The sequence below is a fragment of the Epinephelus moara genome, chromosome 22 (assembly GCF_006386435.1).
Source record: "Epinephelus moara isolate mb chromosome 22, YSFRI_EMoa_1.0, whole genome shotgun sequence".
NCBI classification, from domain to species: Eukaryota; Metazoa; Chordata; class Actinopteri; order Perciformes; family Serranidae; genus Epinephelus; species Epinephelus moara.
The window spans coordinates 17,807,168-17,827,674 of NC_065527.1; the positions used below are offsets into that span (position 1 = coordinate 17,807,168).

Here is a 20,507-nt window from a genome sequence, read left to right on the forward strand (position 1 = left end):
TTCTAACATATCTTGTTAACAGTGAAAGTAGGCTTAATATGTCCTGAAATACTGTACAAAATGCAACTTTGAGTAATTTGAAGGCTCTTTTACAAGTGTTTCCATTTTATGCTATTTAATGAATCTACTTATTGTACTTTTGTTGTTGCAATCAAACATATTTTGTTAATAATAGTTTGTTATCATTTGTATATTTTATGTATTGTCCTTTATATATTTTTGAGTTTTTAATAACTTTGTGAACATTTTATGAGGTGGAGGTTTCAAATAAGCCCTCCGGGTTTTTGCCTCTCCCTGCACTGTATTGCATTATTCTTCTTTCCTTGCCTTTTTTTGTGTTTTAATTGCGCAAAAAATAAACAATAAACTATAAACAGATTAGGATTTTTAAAACAAGACATGATTAATTCATAAAATCGGATGCTTTATTAGGGCAAATTGCCAAACAGAATTAAAGCCATTAGAGCTCCACTTCTGCAAGCCACATTAAAATTCATGTTAATGGTTCCGTCTTGTGGTAATGCTACTTTTACACATATAAATCAAAGATCTAAATACATCTTCCACCACGACTTTGTCATTGATCCTTGAAGCTGTATTTGTGGTTAGATATTACTGCCCTATTCATTGAAGTAATTCATCCTAAATAATTAAAGTACCACATCAAAGCATTGTGGTTTTCCGTTCCTCTTATGTGGTCGCACAGTGGCTGACAGCACAACCCATCCATAATTGATAATTGATCCAAAACAAACATAATCTGTAGTTAACCCCAGCGCAAATCTCGCGATGACAATCGGAGCGCTCTGATTGGATGAGAACCGCTAACGGTAGGTCACGTGGGCTGGGGTTACTTGGCATTCTGGGACACAAACAGTGGTCGGTATGAATAGCTTTAACAGCGTCAACAGCAGCAGTTTCCACTGTGGAGGGAAGGCGACGAGAGAAACAACAACCACCTCCCAGCAGAGATAGAGCAAACTGGTTTTTCGTATCCGGCTCTTGCGTCCTGTCTCGCGGCTCTGTTGTCCGGAGGAAGCGCGTGAGGAGGCCAGCTACGGCGGGTAGTGTCTGAAATGCAACGGTGGACTTTATTCACGCAGCGAGCTAGATAGCTAACGAGAGGAGTAAGTTAGCCTTGCAGTGATTTATGCTAGTGCGTTAACGTTAGCTGGACGGTGATGTTAGCGGAGTCATAAAAGTTGATGCTGTGGTCGTCTCAGTCTGGAGAAGAGTTGGATTGTCTCTGTAACGTTACTCACGACTGCTCCCTCCATCCATTGACTCCACACTGTCCTGAGCTGAGGGGTGACAACTCTGAATATGGCGAGTGTTTCAGACAGAGACTATAAAACTGGCACCTATAAGTCAATGGACTGGCACGTTGCCCAGCTAGTGTATCCAAGATAAATATTGTTAAAGTGGACAATTCATGTAATGGCCAAGGAGAGTGACGGATTTCATCTGTGTGTCTCCCTGCACGGCTGCCCAGCAATGGGTCACCACTGCTAAAGCCATCTTCTTCAAAGTACATGGACACTTGCCTCTGTTGAAGCTCAACAAATTGATATTGCTAGACATGGACTTGCACTGGATGTAAAGACTGTCTGGATACTTCAACCGTCACAGCTGTCTCCAGGTCGGACAGATCATCTGAGCCTTGCTGCTGGTCACCAGAGCTTACATGAGGGCCAACATGTCAATGTCAGGGTCCACGACCGTGCAGCTTTTCACCAAGCTTCTCAAGCATGCGGTGGGCAAGGCGCAGATTCAGCTGAACCGCTGGCTGCAGAGGACTGCCACAGAGGAGTGTGACAAAATTGACATCCTCATATGCAGCGCCTTCGACGAGACAGGGGCCGTCATAGGGAAGTCAGATGGAGACCCCGAGGTCATCAGTGACACAGGGGGGACGACCTTCAGCAACAGTGGAGAGTTCAGGCACCCATGCTGTATCACCACCTTTTGCTTCAAGAGTGCCCTGCTGGCTTGCATACTGACTGCTGTGTGCTTCTCCTCAGTTGCCCTGGTTCGCCAATACCTCAAGGACCTCCTGCTCTGGGTAGAGAGCTTGGACAGCCTCGTTGGAGCCTTGCTGTTTATAGTTGGTTTGATTATCGTGTCATTCCCGTGTGGATGGGGATATATTGTTCTTAATGTGGCAGCTGGCTACCTCTATGGCTTTGTGCTGGGAATGGGACTAGTTATGGTGGGAGTTTTAATAGGGACCTTTGTGGCACACTTGGTCTGCAAACGACTATTAACTGACTGGGTGCTGAACAAGGTTGGGAACAGTGAACAGCTCAGCGCTGTCATACGAGTGGTGGAGGGAGGAAGTGGACTCAAAGTTGTGGCCTTAGCGAGACTCACCCCCATACCATTTGGCCTCCAAAATGCAGTTTTCTCGGTGAGTATGAAAACAATTTAACCAGCTTTCCACTTTCACTTCAGACGGACATTAGACTGTCATGTGGCGTACATTATAAACTCATTTGAGTTTCAGTCGAAAGGTCACAGCACTGAACCAGCCAGGAGGAGAGCTCATTAGGCCACTGGAAGAAGGTTCAACAAATCACTTGCAGCCATGAGAATAAAACCTGCAATCTTTTTGATTTTAGAGGGAAATGATTTTGTTGTTGCCAGGCCAACCTGCCCCACAGGGGAAATCATAACTAGCCGGAAACCAGTGTGAAGAAAGAGACCAGGAGTATCACATATACATGAATTTTAGATATTGAACATAGTAGTTGACCTGTCACTATACTATTAAAGGCAGAAAACAGTCTACTACCAGAAATGAATATGTAAGGTCAGTCCCCAGAGAAAGGAAACTCATTCCTCTTGTAGTTAGAGGAGACGTGCCTATGAAATGGATTGTATTGTAGCCTAAGGACATCAATTATTTTATCAGTTTGAACTATCAGTATCACATTTTTAAGTCCTAGTTAGGGTCTTCATATTTGGAGCACCATTTTTTCTCTCAACTCAATAAAGATATGGTGATGTTAAAGTAGACTAAATCATGGACATCTTTTTTTTTTTTTGTTGTAAAGTAAATCTAAAGTCATTTGTCAAGGCAATACACACCGTCTGACCTACATTATAAAGCTAAGCAGTATCAGAATATTGCATTCAGCTGCACTCCTGCACTTAACCCGAGGCCCTTGACCTTCATACATGGCATGAATAATTTATACGCTGATTACCCTTCTCAGTCAACTCATTGATACCTCCAAATGGTAAAAGCCCTGTGGGATGTGTTACTGTGTAGGAAATCAGCTGGGAGGCCACGTGACATGAAAAATGTTATGCTAGTTGTAATTGAATGAACCAATGAAGTATACCGACCTTAGGGTGAACATGATGTTATGTAGCCATTCAGGCTCAGATCTCTGGAGTATTTCAAGCAATACGGCTGCAAGAAAGCTCAAGTGCCTCACTAGTACCACATTTTCAGATCGATTTGAGGTTGTTTACAGTAATTATTGAAATAGTAAGGCTAGAAAAATTAAGAAAATATGGATTTGAACTACAGTGTGCTGGAATAGCACTAAAACTGAAATAGTATCAGGTTTTGCACAATAGGAAACTGTGTCTCAAGTGGTTGTCAGCTTGTATCATCTGTATTTATGCAATTATCTGCAGAGGTACAGTTTGTTAATATGCACAGCATACCTATATGCATCTATACACAAAGGTTTTGACCTGACAAAGATCCATCTGGGATGAAAGAATTGTTAAAATATAACAAGTATTGAAATGTGTCCAAGGATGAACTCTGCCAAAAGGACAAAGTTCAGTTTATTTCAGTCAAATTGGAATCAAGCCTACTCAAACAACTGATTTCAAGAGCAGAATGCACATTTTAAAACTATTAACACATCAGAAAGCAGCTGGATTAAATTGCAAGCAAAGCCATCATCATACGGTATTACATATATTCTGTTTAAGTAAATAGTGACATTTCAACCCCCCTTAATTCAAGCTGTTTTGAACGTTGCGCTGTGTTTGTGGAAAAATATCTGGCGAGAAGAGAATCAAAATAGTGTTGGAAGGCAGAAACCGACAGTAGCACTCACATGCAGAAGTGGATGTGAAGTGGGGCGCTTGAAAGGCATTTATAGCTTAAAGCATGAAGGAGTTGATGCACAGGCCTGAGGCAGGAAAAGGAGAAAATAAGATGACGTAAGTGAGATTCACAAGCACAGTAATTGCATGTTGCAAAACCAGTAAGTTTTCTGGGGTGACTGATTTACTTAGACATTTCTCAGTAGACCAGTATTTAGTTTTTGACAACCCTGTATACACACTTCCAACCACCATACAATAAACACTCTATGTGAAATTCAGTCAGAATACTCTCCATTGTGTCGGAGCTGTATTGACCCACCTGGAATCAATTTTGAGGCCATAGTTGTTCGATGTTTTACATTTGATTTTGTTACATCGATAGCTGTTTGTAATGATTTTTCTACCCTCATTAACACACAAAGTCAGTGCAGAATAACAGAACAAGAACAATAATGCTCCTACAGCCTCCAAAATCCTTGTGGTATGTTAATGTAAAGAGAACAACGTGTTGAACTTCAGCACATGTATTCCACGCAGTTCATCTCAAATATAATTATTGTCAGTTAGGGCTGCAACAGTTAATCACTTCGTCATCAACTATTAAATTAATCATCAACTAATTTGATGATAAATTGATTGGTTTGAGTATTTTTAAAGAAAAAAAAGGTCAAAATTGAATATATGTGGTGAATATTTTCTTGTTCTTCACTCCTCTATGACAGTAAACTTAATATTTTGGGTTATGGATAAAACAAGACATTTGAAGACATGATCTTCGGCTCTGGGAAGAGCTCATTGACATTTTTGACCATTTTCTGACATTTTATTTAGCAAACAAACAACTACTCGAGAAAATAATCTACCGATTAATCAACAGAGCAAATAGTGGTTAGTTGCAGCCCTATTGTCAGTGTAGTACGTGTTTGTATTAAGTGACAGAGAGGTTTTCTATTACATTTTGACATTATGAAATTGGATGTTAATATTTGCATTAATACATCTGTACAATTACTGTTAAAAATTATTATTAAATATAAGCCTACAGTTTAAGAAAGCAGCTTAAGGGCGCTGCTATATATGTTAGAAATGGTTTTGTCATAAAATTTCTATTTTGCAGTCATGACAGTTGTAGGGTTGCATTGTTGTTTTACTTATTATTGATCAGGCTAACCTGTAGATTATTTTCTTGATTAATCATTTTGTCTATAAGATAGTAAAATACTCCCGTTGTAACTTCCGACATGCTCATGGAGATGTATTCAGATTGCTTGTTTTATCAACGGTCCACAACCCAAAGATATTCAGTTAACTATCACGTGACAATCAAAAACTTAAAAGCATTAATCAATTATCAAAATAGTTGCTGATGAATTTCTTTGTTGATTAATCTGTTAATCATTGTAGCCCTAGACAGCTGTCAGACACCTCTTTCTGGAGCAAGTTGCTCATTATTTATGACAAAGACAACACGTTCAGAGAAGTAAAAACAGCCATTTGGCAACAGTGAAGTGAGTTAATCTCAGGAAGCATCTGACTGTTAGAACAAGAGATGCTCCAGGAAGTTAACATTTGTGTTGCACACGTATATTGACTAATAGGTTGGTAGTGATTTTAGAACAAGTCAAGAGCTGACCCGCTGAAGTGCTCTTGAAAATTGGAAATAATTTATTTGTAAGTTTATCTGAATGGAGGATGAGTCCTTAATTATTAAGACGTTGGCATCTTTCCATACATATGATTTAAACTGAGGGTTTAACACCTTGGTGTTGTCAGCTCCAAGCTAAAAGTATGACAGTTTATGATGTTAAATGACTGATTTGTTTGTTTTAGTCCTATATTGGTCAGCAGTTAACCTGTAAAAAGACCTCTTCATCTAACAGGACTTACAAACCTGGCAGATGGGTTTCCCTTGCCTGACTGGCTTAACTAGCTTCTGTTTGTCGTCCGTCCATAGTTTAGGCTCTATGGTTGGGACATAGCTCTGTGTTCAAAGGCTGCAATGTCTGACTTGTGCAAGGATTTTGGCTGTAGCTTTACCAGTAGTTACAACATCGAACTTACTGTTCGTTCTGCAGAGGGTGATAATGAGGTGTCAAAGTCAAAAGGACAGACTCTTGACACTGTGTCGCCCAGCTGCTGCCACTGTCACTGGCATTATTGGTGCTCCTCAATCAGTTTGCCAGGGTCAAATTAAAAGGGTGGCTAATTGACAGCCTGGTAAAATAATGTTTTTGAGCCTGCTGTGGGTCATTATCTACAGAGGAAAGCAAGTAAACACTCTATGAAAAAGGATGTCAGCTTTCAAGTAGCTCAACACAACGGCTACAAAAGTGGGTCATATTTGGTCGTATGCCAGTTTGCATTTGTCATATTTCTCTCGGATATTTTAGACTCATGACATCTGTTTGTCTTTGAAAATGCAGCTTCTCTATGTTTGACTCAATGCCATGACTTTTGAGATTGAACCCTTTGGAATTACCTTTATTAATGTATAATGCATCCATAAAATGTGGCCTGAATTAACACCAGAATCTGCAGCTCCCCTCCAGCTCATCGATCAGCTGCTCTCCTGTATGGTCCATAACTTCACTCTTGTGGTTCACTCTCACTGCTTCCAAAGCCTTGAGCATTTAACGGCTACAGAGCCAGATATTTCCCTCAGGGGTTGATGAAGAGCAGTATTTCCATGTTTCAATGAATTTTACTCCAACTTTAGCGGCAGCTGGTTTGACTTTGGAGGAGCTAGTGAATGCTGGCTTGGCAGATGCATTGCCTGATGTCTCTGCATCTCCTCAGCCGACAGGTTGATGGTAGTTCATCTCTTTCAAAGAGCTTAAATTAAGTGTGTCTTGATGCAACTTTGCATGCTACAACTGAAACAAATGATGCATGATTTTTAAAAGATAAACAACTTTGAAAATATAAACAACATTTTTACATAGAAATAACACAACAACTTTCAGATATGCATTTCTTGGACTGCACATGGTTAAGAGACATTATTCTAACCTTAAATGTCAGTTTGTTTTTTGTGCGTGTGTGAGTGAATGTGTGCAAATATGGGTGTGTATATCTTGCAAACTACTGGACAATCAGCCTGATATTTTATGTGCACATTTATTAATGTATGCTCAAGGGCCTCTCATGGTTACAGTGATTCACAATAGCTTGTTTTATTGACTGTTTTATACCGTCATTGGCTGCAGAGTCCTCACTACTCCTAACCGGCTGGTAGGGGCTGCAAGTTTTCCCAGAAATCGACTCAGCTAAAAACACTAAGCCTGACCGTCTGTTGCAGGCCACATTTTGGTGTTTGTCATCACTCAAATACTGATATCCATAGAAATGTTTGGTCTCATTTTGAACCGGAGCGTCTAAAGTTGGGCACGATACAAGATGACTTAGACCCTGTTTTTGTCTCCACGACCATCTTGACTGCAGGGGAGCTGGAGGGGACAATTCCACTGGGCGCAGCTGCACAGCTGTCCGCTGAGGCCTGGTTTTGGTTTGTCCTCTATACCGTGTCATGCCAAACTGGGTGCATTTTGGAAGCAAAGCGTTTTGCCTGCCCAATTCTGTAGAGTTGATAATTTTGTTGATTGGGTAATTTTCCTTGTTATTTGTGCTTCCACCACAAGGTACTGTGAAGGCAACATAGTGAAATTGTTTATTGTTGGTATTTCCTTCTTTGTTGTGCTGTAGCCTACAGACAAAGTTAATACTATTCAAAATCCAGTTATGAACCACAAGGACCAAAGATTTGTGGCTGTGTTTTAGTCACATGGCAACACATCTGCTGGAACTACAAGAATTGTCCAGAGTGCCCACGATCAACTCGGGCAGCCTGAACACAGCTGCCTGATAGAGATCTGCACTCCAAGCAGTCAAAAAATAATTGTTACAGGTTTAAGTAATCTATCATTCAAGGTCAGTTGGACTGGAGAAAACAGGCTGTCGATTCCTAGCACACAAACCTCAGCATGAAACTCTTTTTTTTTTCGGCTAGAGAAGTGAAGGTCAGAGTGGAGCCTTCACTGGGGAGTATAGCTGGTCCTGCCAGAAGCAGGCTAATAAGCTGAATCCCTCAGTTCACCTGCTTCCTCTCCTACATTTTCGCTTCCTGGCCCAGAGGGGATTTCACACCCAGCTCAGTTTCTTCACTGTACACCTTGTAATGTATCCTACCCAGTGGTTCATTATTAAGCCTCGCTGATATTCTATCTTTATTATCTTATTCTCCACAATAAAAGGTGAAACTAACCGTGGGTGGGTACTTCTGGAGTTATGTGTTGTCTGTGCTGCCCTTGGTAAGCACTTTCTGTGGATGAGGCTACATTTCACTGCTTCTTTCTGCTGAAGTGGATGGTGCTACATTATAGTGGGTAACCTAAAACGACACAAAGACTGCAGTAGTTAGCAAAACAATGGGACAGCTCAGGAAAAATGTTTGTGAATCCTTTGCGACCTAAGTGGACACATTCAGGTCCCCGTGTGTATTACATTATATTTTGCCACTGCTTGCTGGCCTGACTTCATCCCTCTGCTGTCATAATAAGCTGATGAAGCAACTGGCAAATTCCTCATGTGATTTATAGGACCCTAACTACAGGCGTGTTTGTGCAGCCTTTAATTACGCTCTGCTCTTCACCCTTCACTACAAAGGGTAAACCCTGTGTGTGTCCAGATAAAAAGGAAGCAGCATCACAGTAGCAATCCTGAAATTTACTATGCAGTCAAGATACCCTACTTCCTGTTCTGTTTTGTTTACGAGTAAAGACTCAGACCTGCATTGCTGCTGCTCTAAATAAATCAGGTCAAGCCTAGGATGGGGTGTTTTTTCACTTGAATTTGCAGATTATCTTGATACACCGGCTTGCAGAGGAGAGTAGGAGGTTCAGTGGGAATTCTCTGCGCGGTTATAAAAATAACGACTAGCCCTTCCCTGATCGTATATAAGACAGCTGCATACGCTAGATGCCTGGGTGGTAAGAGACTTCAGAGGACATGTGCTTCACAACTCGGGGATGATGGCTGAGAGAAAGAGAGTGCATTCCTTTTTTTCTTCTGCAGCTCCCACTGGCTCACATGTCATGTCTGAGAGATCAGCTGAAGGCGTTTTGATTGTGTTGACACATGGTGTGGACACATCAGTGCTTATCTTTCAAGGAGAAAGGCCTGTTACACTATTGTGTGGCAAGAGAAATGCTGAACTACACATGCTGAGGATAGACAACTTGATGATATTAGCTTGATTAACCAGGATTTGATTATGTCCGTGTCCTATGAAGTGTAACCCAGGCTCTTATCAGTTTAGTGTGATAACAGGAGAGGGTTTAGGATTTATCACTGCGAGGAGACACTCGGGCTGGATCTAGCATAAATGTTTTCCAGCCCTGATAGCATTTTGGCCCAGGCTCTGTCTTGCAGCAACACGCCATGGTCCCTGACACAACGCTATCAGCCACGATGTAGTCACAGCGCACACAGTGCCAAGGTCACATCCTCACACATCGGCTTATGTCATCACTTAATCAAGGGATCAAGGGTGACAGCAACGTGGACACATGTTTATATTTAGGTGGTTGTACTGAGATAGTCCCATGCTTCAGTTTTAACCCTTTGAATATCAAGTTTTTAAACATTATTTATGTCTTGTGTTAGTTCACAATGTTGAAAGATGAACTTCAATTCAGAATCAACAAGGGATGAGTGAGGATGGACTCAGATTTCACAAGCAAATTCATCATTTCATTTAGCTAAAACAATGAAGCAGGAAATGCTGATGAACTTCAACCCTAGTCGTTTCCTCTTTTACTCCACCTCTCCCTGCCATAGACCCATTTCGTCTTTTTTTAGGGGGGCAGGGGATCTTTATGGGGAGATAGCAGGTCAGCAGCAGTACATGCCACATAGAAGTGGTTTACATCTGAAATAAGGGAACCTGAAGATTAATTTGAGATGCAGATGTGTGTTTGTAGTCATAAATATATCATAACCATTGTGTTTTGGTTAGACACCTATTCAAAACTTGAGAGTTTAGTGTGTATAAGGGCTTAGTTAGAAAATTGCCATTTAAGTATCTCATGGCCATTCCCATGCTTAATTATGTCTCATAAATAATTCAGCAGTTTTTGGGTTGATACTTTTTGTCGCACAGATTTAAGCCTTTCTGACCACTCATGACTTGATAGAAATGGTAAAAAATCTCTCCAAAATACGACGTTAAGACACCAAGACCTTGAAGGACACCTTAGAAAAATCCACGCTGTGATTTGGTTTCAAAAACTTTTGACATTCGGAGATTTCTGTAAGAACTGGATTTTTTGGCGATTGGATGACCAGCACCTCTTTTCTGAAAACTGCGGAGAAACCCCTGTATTGTCAATATACCTATGAAAGTCATGCATCCTCTGGAAGCCCAAGGTCTCTAGTTTGTGGATGTAAAGTGTCTTGAGGTTGTGATTATCCTAGAGGTCGCTGTAGGTCATTTTATACAATGAGGTCCGAATCCACAAGAGTCTCAGCTTTCCAGTCATACCCAATTTATACATTTCCAAGACTGTTTTGAAGAAATATTTTGATATGGAGAACTATTTAAATTCACCAAGCAAAATGACACATTTTACTGCATGTAAAAAAAAAAAACTGCATGGGACTAGCACAACTTTAAAGGGAGGCCTTGTGGGAACCAATAGGACCCATTTTCATTGAGATATTTCGAGTTGACAGGTCAAGGAACACCTTTAAAAATGGCTTGCCAGTTTTCCCTTGCCAGATTTTTGCCTAACTTTGTAGCATTATTAAACCTTCATCCCAATAAGCTAGCATGACATGGTTGGTAACACTGGATTTATTAGGTCTTCTAGTTTTATATGACACCAGTATCTTAAGCTGTAGCTAGAGGTTAAATACAGTATGTGTGCACAATAGAGGCTTGTTGACTGAAATATATTTTTCTCATGTCAATGTAGAACTATAGTGTTCTTAAATCCTTTTGTTTTTTGTAAAAGTTTGTAATATCTTTCTCCATTTTTAAGATCACAGACGTGTCCTTGCCAAACTACCTGGTGGCCTCCTCTGTGGGTCTCTTGCCCACTCAACTTCTCAACTCCTACCTGGGCACCACGCTTCGCACCATGGAGGACGTCATCGCTGAGCAGAGTGTCAGCGGCTACTTTGTATTCAGCCTCCAGGTGAGCAGTGGGTGACGATACATTAAGTGTGAAGACACTAATTTCTAAATGCCACAAAATAACCCTGAATTTCACTCTTGTGAAATGAAAGTTTGAAGTGAAATGTTTGGTTGGTGACTCAGTGCTTTTTTTCATCTCCCATATATTCAGAGGTACATATTGTCCGAATCTGTCAAATCTTATCCTAGTGCCGACATCTGCTCCTCTCTTAAGTCTTTAGTTACATGAACGTCCAGAGTACGAACGCCATGCCTGATGTAGATATGCAAAACATGTCTACACTTGTGTTCAGCACTCCCAAAGGTCATTTGAAGCCGTCACCACTTCTCCAACACCTGTTCAGTTTCACTTAATCCTCACAAGTGCAAAGGCATCATGTTTTGTTTCTCAGTGCAACATTTGACAGGTTCACAGCGGTCAAGGGTCAGTTTCAGATTAAGTAGGTGTCAGCGTCTCATTCAGAACTCAAAGCTGTTGCTCTAAATTGACAACTGGCCTTAATCACACAGAAGCCTTTTCTAACACTGGTGGTGGGAAACTCCGTCTGGACAAGTTGATAAAGCCCAGTTATCTCTTAGTGGTTTATCAGCTAGGATACACATCTTACATACTCACATTTATTTGTTAAATGACAAATAAGAACCAAACAGATATAAAGATTCTTGGCCAGGCCAGATGTTTCCAGTCTTTATGCTAAACTAGGCTAACCAGCTTCAGGTTAGCTTAAGCCTCTTTACCACTGGACAAAAAAATCCCACTCACCCCTGCTAACATCTGACTCTTGTATTTAATGGGACAGGTTCCAATCGGCATTCGCTCCCAGGCCAGATAATTCTGTAGCAGTCACAGATATTTATCAGCCCCAGCTCCGATTGTCTTAAGTAGGCAGTGACGGAAATAAAACACCTGGGTGGATGCGCTAATTTTAGCCCCTCTGTCTGGGTGATGCAGTGGTGGGCCACCACAAAATACCATCCATCTCCATCCAAGCAGCGCTCAAACATCATTTAAAATGTGTTGGAACCAAGTTTGAGAGGCTGAATAAGTAAGAGAATTAAAAAATAAAAATTAAAAAAAAGAACCACCATAACATTTTTGCTGGCCGCTGTGCTGCTTTCTACTGTTCTACCTGTTTTTCCGGCCCGTCCATGACATCAAGCCTGACACGCAAAAACAAAACAACAGAAAGGAATACTTGTCAGCTGCAGAGCCATTAAACTGCTCTGATCTACTGCAATAGGAAAACAGACTGTTGCCTATTTTGAATTGCTTTCCTGGCCTTTAAACAGCCTGCATACACACGCTAATTTTTGGTGGAAGAAGGGTATTAGATACAGATATAAGGTATGTAGGTCTTCTAACTCTTAGAAAGAAAAAGAACAAACGTATTTCCCAAAATACCAAAATATGTTTGAAAGTTGGTATCAGAATGGGTATTAGGAGAGAAAAAGTGGGATCAGTGCATCCCTACCTACCAACATCAGTCACATATTTCTTGTTAGTAACTTACTAAGTAGCTAACTACCTTTTAGCTTTATACGGCAGTTTATCCTGAGATTTTGGATTAATTTTATAACTGCCAGGAGCTGTATATTCTGAGGTGTATAGTAGATACACCTCAGAATATAATGGAGTTCGGTTCACCACCACGACAGCTATTGTGCAGCTATTCTGACCACAACATTGTTACTTCCTCCTCTGCCCTCCGCAGATCGTCATCAGCATCGGCCTGATGTTCTACGTCGTGCACCGGGCGCAGGTAGAGCTCAACGCAGCCATCGCTGCCTGCCAGATGGAGCTGAAGTCGTCGCACATGAACGGCTCCTCCACCAATCACAGTGGCTTCACCTACTGCAGCAAGAGAGCAACAGTCGGTGGTGGAAACTGCATTAACGTGGTGTGACCGTGAATCAACACACGAGGCAGCAGCTCGTACGACTAGTTCACCTAATTGTAGGACTTCCGAGCTCAAGGGAACAAGCTGAGTTTGGACGGTGTCTGAAATGTGTTGGTGGTGTGGTTTCTAATTTTCAACTTCATATTCTGACCACACTTGTGCGAAAACCCCGAAAGGGTACATCTTTAGTTGGTACAGTGTTTTTGTGGGACCACGCACCTTTTGAAGAAACGGTACTGATGGAAATTGCGGTACATCATCTTGGGAGGTTTTTTTTTCTTTTGATTAAGGTACTTAACATTTTCTTAACTTAATTTACTCTGTTACAGGAGATGTCAATGAAATGATGTTTAGAGATATCAGAGGTGGCTGAATGAGTGAGTCATTAAGAACAATAGCTAGGCATTAACTGCCTGTTAACACTATGAATGTGCAATCTGGAGCTTTCTAGAGAACCAAGGAATTGTTTTTCCATTTCAGTGTCAAGAGAATGCCAACCTATGCACCTTTCTGTCATAATGCATCTGTTTTTGTTTACGTTAAGCAATTTATGATCTGTCTACATCCAGTGCTAACTCACAGTACAAATAAGGGCCTTATTAATATTTTTTGAAAGATTTGGCTTTTTAGTCCAGTTCATTTTTTAAGTGTCTTATTTTTGGACTATAGAGAGAAGGGGGGGAAGAAGCTCTCAGCGAGCATTACTATGTGATTTCTGCTGGCTTACGACCACATCAGCTGAATTGGCCTTGTCTGCCCGGAGATCATTTTGGCGTTTCTGCAGTTTCGATAAGAGCAGCTGGGGAGGAGAGCAGATTTCACAGCAGGAAACTCAGGAATGTTTCTGCCAGGAAAGTTGAAGCGCGGCGTGATCAGGTCTTCGGTAGCACAGCCACATGTTCTGCTGCGGAAAGATTCCCACACCGAGCTGAAACTGAGATGTCAAGCTTTCCTGTAAATGTTTTTAATTCATTTGTAATTTTGTTTTGCATTTTTATTTGGCTGTGAGATTATCCATTAGGATTATTGCATAGTTTTTGCTTAAGATGGTAGTTTTGACAAATCTGTGCAATAGATCAGAGAACGGTGACAAACTGGCATGAATGTCGTATTTCAGTGCTGAAACCAAACTAATCAGAAATACTGTCGTGCATCAACATAACACAAACTTAAGTCTGTGTTTCTTTATGGTTTTACCTGCTTTACATAATAGATGATGATTAAGCTAGATGAGATAAAGAGGCTGATATTTTTTATGTGCCATAATTTGATAAAGCTTATCAGACGCCATGACACTGGCCCCACCTGAACGGAGGCTACATGTGACTTATGACTGACTTTATTTTATTACCTAATGTTGCTAGTAATTACAGAAATTATCTGTGAACGATTTTTGTGTTTTAGCTCTTAATAGTCCAACAAAGCTCTCATGCTGTAGGTTCGCTTGCACAGTCCACTACAAACAGTATTTTCATACAGATAAAATTTGGAAGAGGTTTGGTTGGTCAGAAGTTGAAACCGACGTGTCTCAGAAGCCGACAATCAAACACAACACGGACACTTAAGTGATGAATGTGATAATACTTTTTATTTTTACATGAATTATTGTGATGCTGCTCCTCAGACAAAGTCTGATTGAGGAATAATAAGGGCTCCTATATGAAATATCCATCTTTATGTCCCTGTGTTTGTAATGCTGGCACCACCTCTTGTTTTTCATTTCAGTGTTTTGTACTAATGTCTTTTCTTTCTTTCTTCAAAGCCAGATGTAATGTTTGCCCTACACATTCCATGCTGTCAGTCCTCTTAAAAGCTGTAGAGTTATTTCCATGCTAAATGTTGGTTGAAAGGGCCCCTTCCTGTCTGAATTCAGCAATAATGTTTGAAAGTCAAAAGCAAAAAATGAATATATGATAGAAGTCCTACCAATAAGATCCGTTGCCAAGTGTTGGGAATAGTTGTTTACTTCTGATGTTAAAGATCCGCTTGTCAACATTTATTTTTCTGTCAAAAGTGAACAGAAACTACAGTTTTTAGTCGATTCATGTTCCACTGTAAGGTCGAGTATTAATATTCCCAGGTTTGTGTTTCAGTGTTCAACCTGCCTGTTACCTCCTGCTGCCTCTGATGGACATTTCTGCGCTGCCAATGATGTGAAAGAGACACATAAGCATCTGCAATCAGAACAGCTTGTTCAGATTTGTAGCACTTTCTTTGAAGGGTCCCTAATGGTATGTGTCCACAGGGGCGCTTTCCAGCATTGGACACTTGATGGGTGTGCCAGTGGGCTTGTGGGCTGTCTGCCCCAAGATTTCAAACCAAACCAACATGGCGGCTGGTTTGGAAATGTTCTCTCATGTCAAATGAGTTAAATGTGTTTCTGAAAACATTTGAGGCAAGAAATAAGCCATGCAGTTGCTGAATTTGTCTTCATTTAAGATCGACAACAGTTTTTTAAAAAGTTTTTTTGGGAGTTTTCAGACTGATTTGCATAAATTAGCCTAGATTCAACTTTATGCAAGTGAGGATCAGACACCCTGTCTCTTGAAACACAACACTGCGCTACCAGAATGCATTGCATGGCTTCTTGCATAGACAATGAATGGGAGGCGGGGAAATGAAAGATCCTGTGGACACGTACCATAAACATACCAATTGCTTATTGATGTTAGGCAATCAACCTCTCGCTCCTGTCATGTGAAAATCTTCTGAATCCGACCCCGACACATTTTCCAGTTTTTTACTTGAATTGAAAGTTTACGTAGAGAGAAAAATGAGTACTATTTTATGGCTGCAAGATTTATAATATCCACCCACTAACTCTCACTTTCTCATGTTTTAAAGGCATGGAAATTGTTTCACTGACAGCAGTGACATTTTTAGTTTCCACCCTCCAAACAAAGTGTCATTCAATAAGCTGTTCTGATCACAAGTGCAAAGGAAGTGGACATTACACCATGTTTAATGCAAAAATCAACACACTTCATAATATTTTAGTCTCTCAACTGGGATTTTGAAAACTTGACATCGTGGGGAGAATGAGCAGTTTTACAGTAAAGGCTTTGGTTCTTCCTAGGTGGGCTCAACTTAACTTAGATATAGTTATGCAACAACTGATTCCTAAGGGAAGTATATTTCATAGACAACCACACAAGACCTGAATCTGGGATATAACTGCACGCCTGGACTGTTAAAGAGGAGTAGAGTGTGATATCATTAACTTTAAGGGTCACGTTAAGGGTCTCGTTTGGTGCTATGAAATGCAATACTTCCCATCTGTATCAAGTGCATTACACATATACTGTATTTTGTAATACAGAGAATTTTACAGTGTATAAATATTGATATTTATCGCTGTATGATGCTTGTTTAGTGTTATTTATGAGAGAGAGAAAATAAAACCTGTCAGACTTTGATACAACATTTTTGTTCTGGTTTTCTTTTACTCGCTCTTTTTATTACATATATTTTAAGATTCGCAGATTAATGACCGGAGTTACAATTTTAATTAACCCTTGTGCACCCCTCCAGAAAATGATGATGTTTTACCCTCTGTGCAAAAAATGTTCACTTCCTAGAAGTGCTTAAAAAAGAATTGTTATATATGTGGATTTTTTTTTTACTTTAACTGCATTAAATCTTTTGACCAGCCTCCTGATCATAACTATTAAATTTACATGTATTTGTTAAATCATTTTAAACGTTTAATGCCATTTTGGGAATATTAACCCACATATTTTAAATGATAAAAACACAAAATATGAAATATTTTCCATGGAGGCCTACTAAGTGAAAACTGGAATTTTTTGGGGGGGATTATTACACCATTGGATATGTCAATAATTGACAATAACATTGATTTTAATGCATTATTATTTTTTGAGCAGAGTGAGGTTTAAAAAAAAAAAAAAATGCCACTTTTAACCCTTCATGCAAAAAATGCTCAGTTCCTAAAAAGTGTTTTGAATATTTCTTTTCACTTTCACTGCATTAAATCTTTTGACCAACTTCAGTCCTGATCATAACTATTAAATTTACATGTATTTCTTAAATAATTTTAACCCTTTAATGCCATTTTGGGAATATTAACCAACATGTTTTAGAGTTAAGTAGTTGCTCTATGCAGATAACCCTGGAAATAAACGATAAAGGAATACTTCACCTGCTTAAGGACCAACTCTCACAATGTGTACAGAGTAAACCCGTTCTCACTGTTTTCAGTCTTCGCTAATGCAAATGGTGAAGTTCAATTAGTTTGCTGCTTCCTGACCAAACAGGAAGCAGCAAAACCAGGCAGACAGTAAACATGGAGGGAATTCAGGGAGGTGCAAGAAGGTGAACAAGTCTCAGCTGTCTTGTTCTGTGGAAAAAGAGGAAAACTGGTGGAGGAAACAAGAGTTGGTGTTAAACTCAGCATGTACTTGATCCGTCAACCAGCACTTGTTTAAGTGAGAAATCTTAATTTTGCAACGGTTCACCTCTCGTTCCCACGGTCTCCCCCCAGGGAAATAGCGTAGCTAAGCAACAGAGCCCCAAGTTAAGGCGACAAGTTTCAAAATGTAATGTTCTACGCAATTACAGTTTATCTTTATGGATTATATTAATGTCAAATTGACAAGAATACTGTCAACATATGATGCCCTTTGTGTTTCTAGAGGTGTGTGTTTTTGTGGATGCATGAGGAATTGTTATGTCATATTTCCTAAAGGGAGTTTGGTGTAATATTTACCATCAGGAGCAGGATGGGAAATAATCTCAAAAGAAATCAAGTTATAGTCTTGCAAATAGTGACCCTGCAAGATCCCCATTCTTTGCAAAATCTTATAGGTCTTCAGATGTGAGAGGCTGTCACACTTTAATCTTTTCAAAGTCTTCTAGTGTGTGATACGCAGAAGTTGTGTGTGAGTTTGTAAGCAGATGTTTTGATATATTTTTGCTGTTGTTAAATGCTGTTGCCTATGACTTCAGTTCATCAAGAAATTTTGTCTGTTTCGGTTTTTCCATTCACCGTAGTGGCATGCAAGAAAACCACATTTTTCTTTATGAATAACATGTCGAATGAGAAGCTTGATACGACTCATGTATTTACACTAAACATAAGGCTACAGATAAGTGATAGCAATATTTACATGAAAGCATGATCAACCATCTCATATAACTGTCCGCCAGAAAACAATGTAGTCCCAAGTGTATATCCCAAAATGTAAAGCTCTTGCTTTAATGTTTTGTATCTAATGAACTCCTCTTTTTGTTTAATAATTTACAGCTGAGGAAACCTTATGTAATACTGAGTCAACACCTGTTCTTGTTTGCCATCGCTAAACTTTCTGTCAACCTTGTCATTTCAGATGGACCTCAGCAGCCTGAAGTAACTGGTGTCAGACTTCTCAACAGATGTTTTCACAGAAATCTGTTGCTGATTACATTTTAGCTCTGCACTATCTTTGTTGAGCTGCCACACATTTCAGAAAACCTTTCCCCCCCTTCACCACAAATCCTAGCGTGAATCCTTCAATATTACCTGGCTTCAACGTCAACCCTTTGAGAGTGAGGGCAGACAAAATGTTCTTGCTCAGAAGGTTTCCCCTTATCTTGCAAACCTCTAAATAACTGTCAGCACTCAAATATGCAGCAGAAGCAGCAGCGGCAGCACTGTACGGCCAGAAATAATGCTGGCTTCTGGGGCAGTTTGTCACAGCGATTTTGAAGGGAAGTAGTGATGGATGTGGCGGTGGTGATGTAGAGTGGAGCACCACTTACGCTTGCCCTTGCCTTGCCTGTGACAAGCTATCTGTGCGGGGGGGAGGTGGGTGTTTGTGTGGACAGTGTCTGACAGACATGGTCCAGATAGATCCTGCTTGTGAACAGTGCTGTGCCCCATGTACACGTACACACACACACACACACACACACACACACACACACATATACATGCACACACATACAGTGGGAAAGTTGCCCGCAGCCATCTGCTCACACCCCAAATACAACAAAAATACAAAAACCCAAAGAGAGGCCAGCCACAGTCTATCAATCAAACAGCAGCAGACCAGACTCCTCTTGCATTTTATTTCTCCATCTGTTACCAGGAGCTGCGGCACAGACCCACTGATCTCTCCCGGGCTCGGGTCAGATCTGTGTCCGATCCATCATCATCCAACCCTGCCTCAAAGGACAAACCTCATCCCAGAGCCTCCCCACCAGCGCGCGGATACGTCCACACAAAACCAAGAACATTCATTTTGACGGGCCTCAAATGAAAGCCCTAGTTCTCACTGAGGGCTACGCTTTAAGAGGAAAGCTCCAAAAATACATCTGTGAGGCTGTTGGTGCTTGAAAAAAAAATCTGAGTGAAATTATAAAAGGAAAAAAACAGGGTGAGTGAAATGATCTTGGAATACATCCACGCAGCCTTCCAGAGGGAAACTTATGGCGTGGATGTTTATGGATTTGTGGAGGAGGGAAACGCTGATAGGCCTCTGGCAGAGGGATCCTGCTCGAGGCAGACGGATAGATCACATGACCACTTTCTTGGCCCAGACAGCTGTTGCCTCCATCTGTACCATCTATGACCTGCTGCTGTTCTCCTCCTCCGTGCTGAAGTGGGAAACTGCTCAGTACACAAATAGGACAAAATAGTGCACCACTGAGGGACTGTGGAAAATAATTTGAGTCATATTTCTGACAATGATTTGATGTTCTTGATCCTGTACTGGCTTTCATCTGAAATCAGTTTATTATCTATTGTACATGCATGCTGGCCTTCAGTCTATTTAGTTATTTATTGGTTAATTGCATCACAATATTCTGGTCTATGTCAACAAAAAATGACAAATGCTTTAACGAAATTTAGAGTGTGAATCAAACTGGAAAAAATAAAAACAATCTGGTCCTACTTGGTTGTTGACTCAGTTTCTGCCATTTATGATGTCATACTATACTATGACTTTTTTATGACATTTTTGACGACATACTATACTATGACTTTTTTATGATATTTTTGGACGACATACTATACTATGACTTTTGTATGATATTTTTGGACGACATACTATACTATGACTTTTTTATGACATTTTTGACGACATACTATACGATGACTTTTGTATGATATTTTTGGACGACATACTATACTATGACTTTTGTATGATATTTTTGACGACATACTATACCATGACTTTTTTATGATATTTTTGATGACACACTATACTATGACTTTTTTATGATATTTTTGACGACACACTATACTATGACTTTTTTATGATATTTTTGATGACATACTATACGATGACTTTTGTATGATATTTTTGATGACACACTATACTATGACTTTTTTATGATATTTT

At 40.2% G+C, this 20,507-nt stretch overlaps 1 protein-coding gene across 1 annotated transcript; it reads left to right on the forward strand.

Annotated features, from left to right (window-relative positions):
- The first annotated feature begins 862 nt into the window (after positions 1 to 862).
- Positions 863 to 16,582, forward strand: tmem64 (transmembrane protein 64). The gene is made up of 3 exons (XM_050033922.1): positions 863 to 2,407; positions 11,109 to 11,264; positions 12,976 to 16,582. The coding sequence occupies exons 1-3, from the start codon at positions 1,685 to 1,687 to the stop codon at positions 13,165 to 13,167; spliced, it is 1,071 nt and encodes a 356-aa protein (XP_049889879.1). The 5' UTR covers positions 863 to 1,684; the 3' UTR covers positions 13,168 to 16,582.
- The last annotated feature ends 3,925 nt before the right edge of the window (positions 16,583 to 20,507 follow it).

What these genes read in the sequence shown, in the direction of transcription:
- tmem64 (XM_050033922.1), top strand. Translation starts at nt 1,685, where the DNA reads ATGAGGGCCAACATGTCAATGTCAGGGTCCACGACCGTGCAGCTTTTC. An exon ending in TCCAAAATGCAGTTTTCTCG is followed by an intron (nt 2,408 to 11,108) that starts GTGAGTATGAAA and finishes TCCATTTTTAAG; the next exon opens with ATCACAGACGTGTCCTTGCC. An exon ending in ACTTTGTATTCAGCCTCCAG is followed by an intron (nt 11,265 to 12,975) that starts GTGAGCAGTGGG and finishes TGCCCTCCGCAG; the next exon opens with ATCGTCATCAGCATCGGCCT.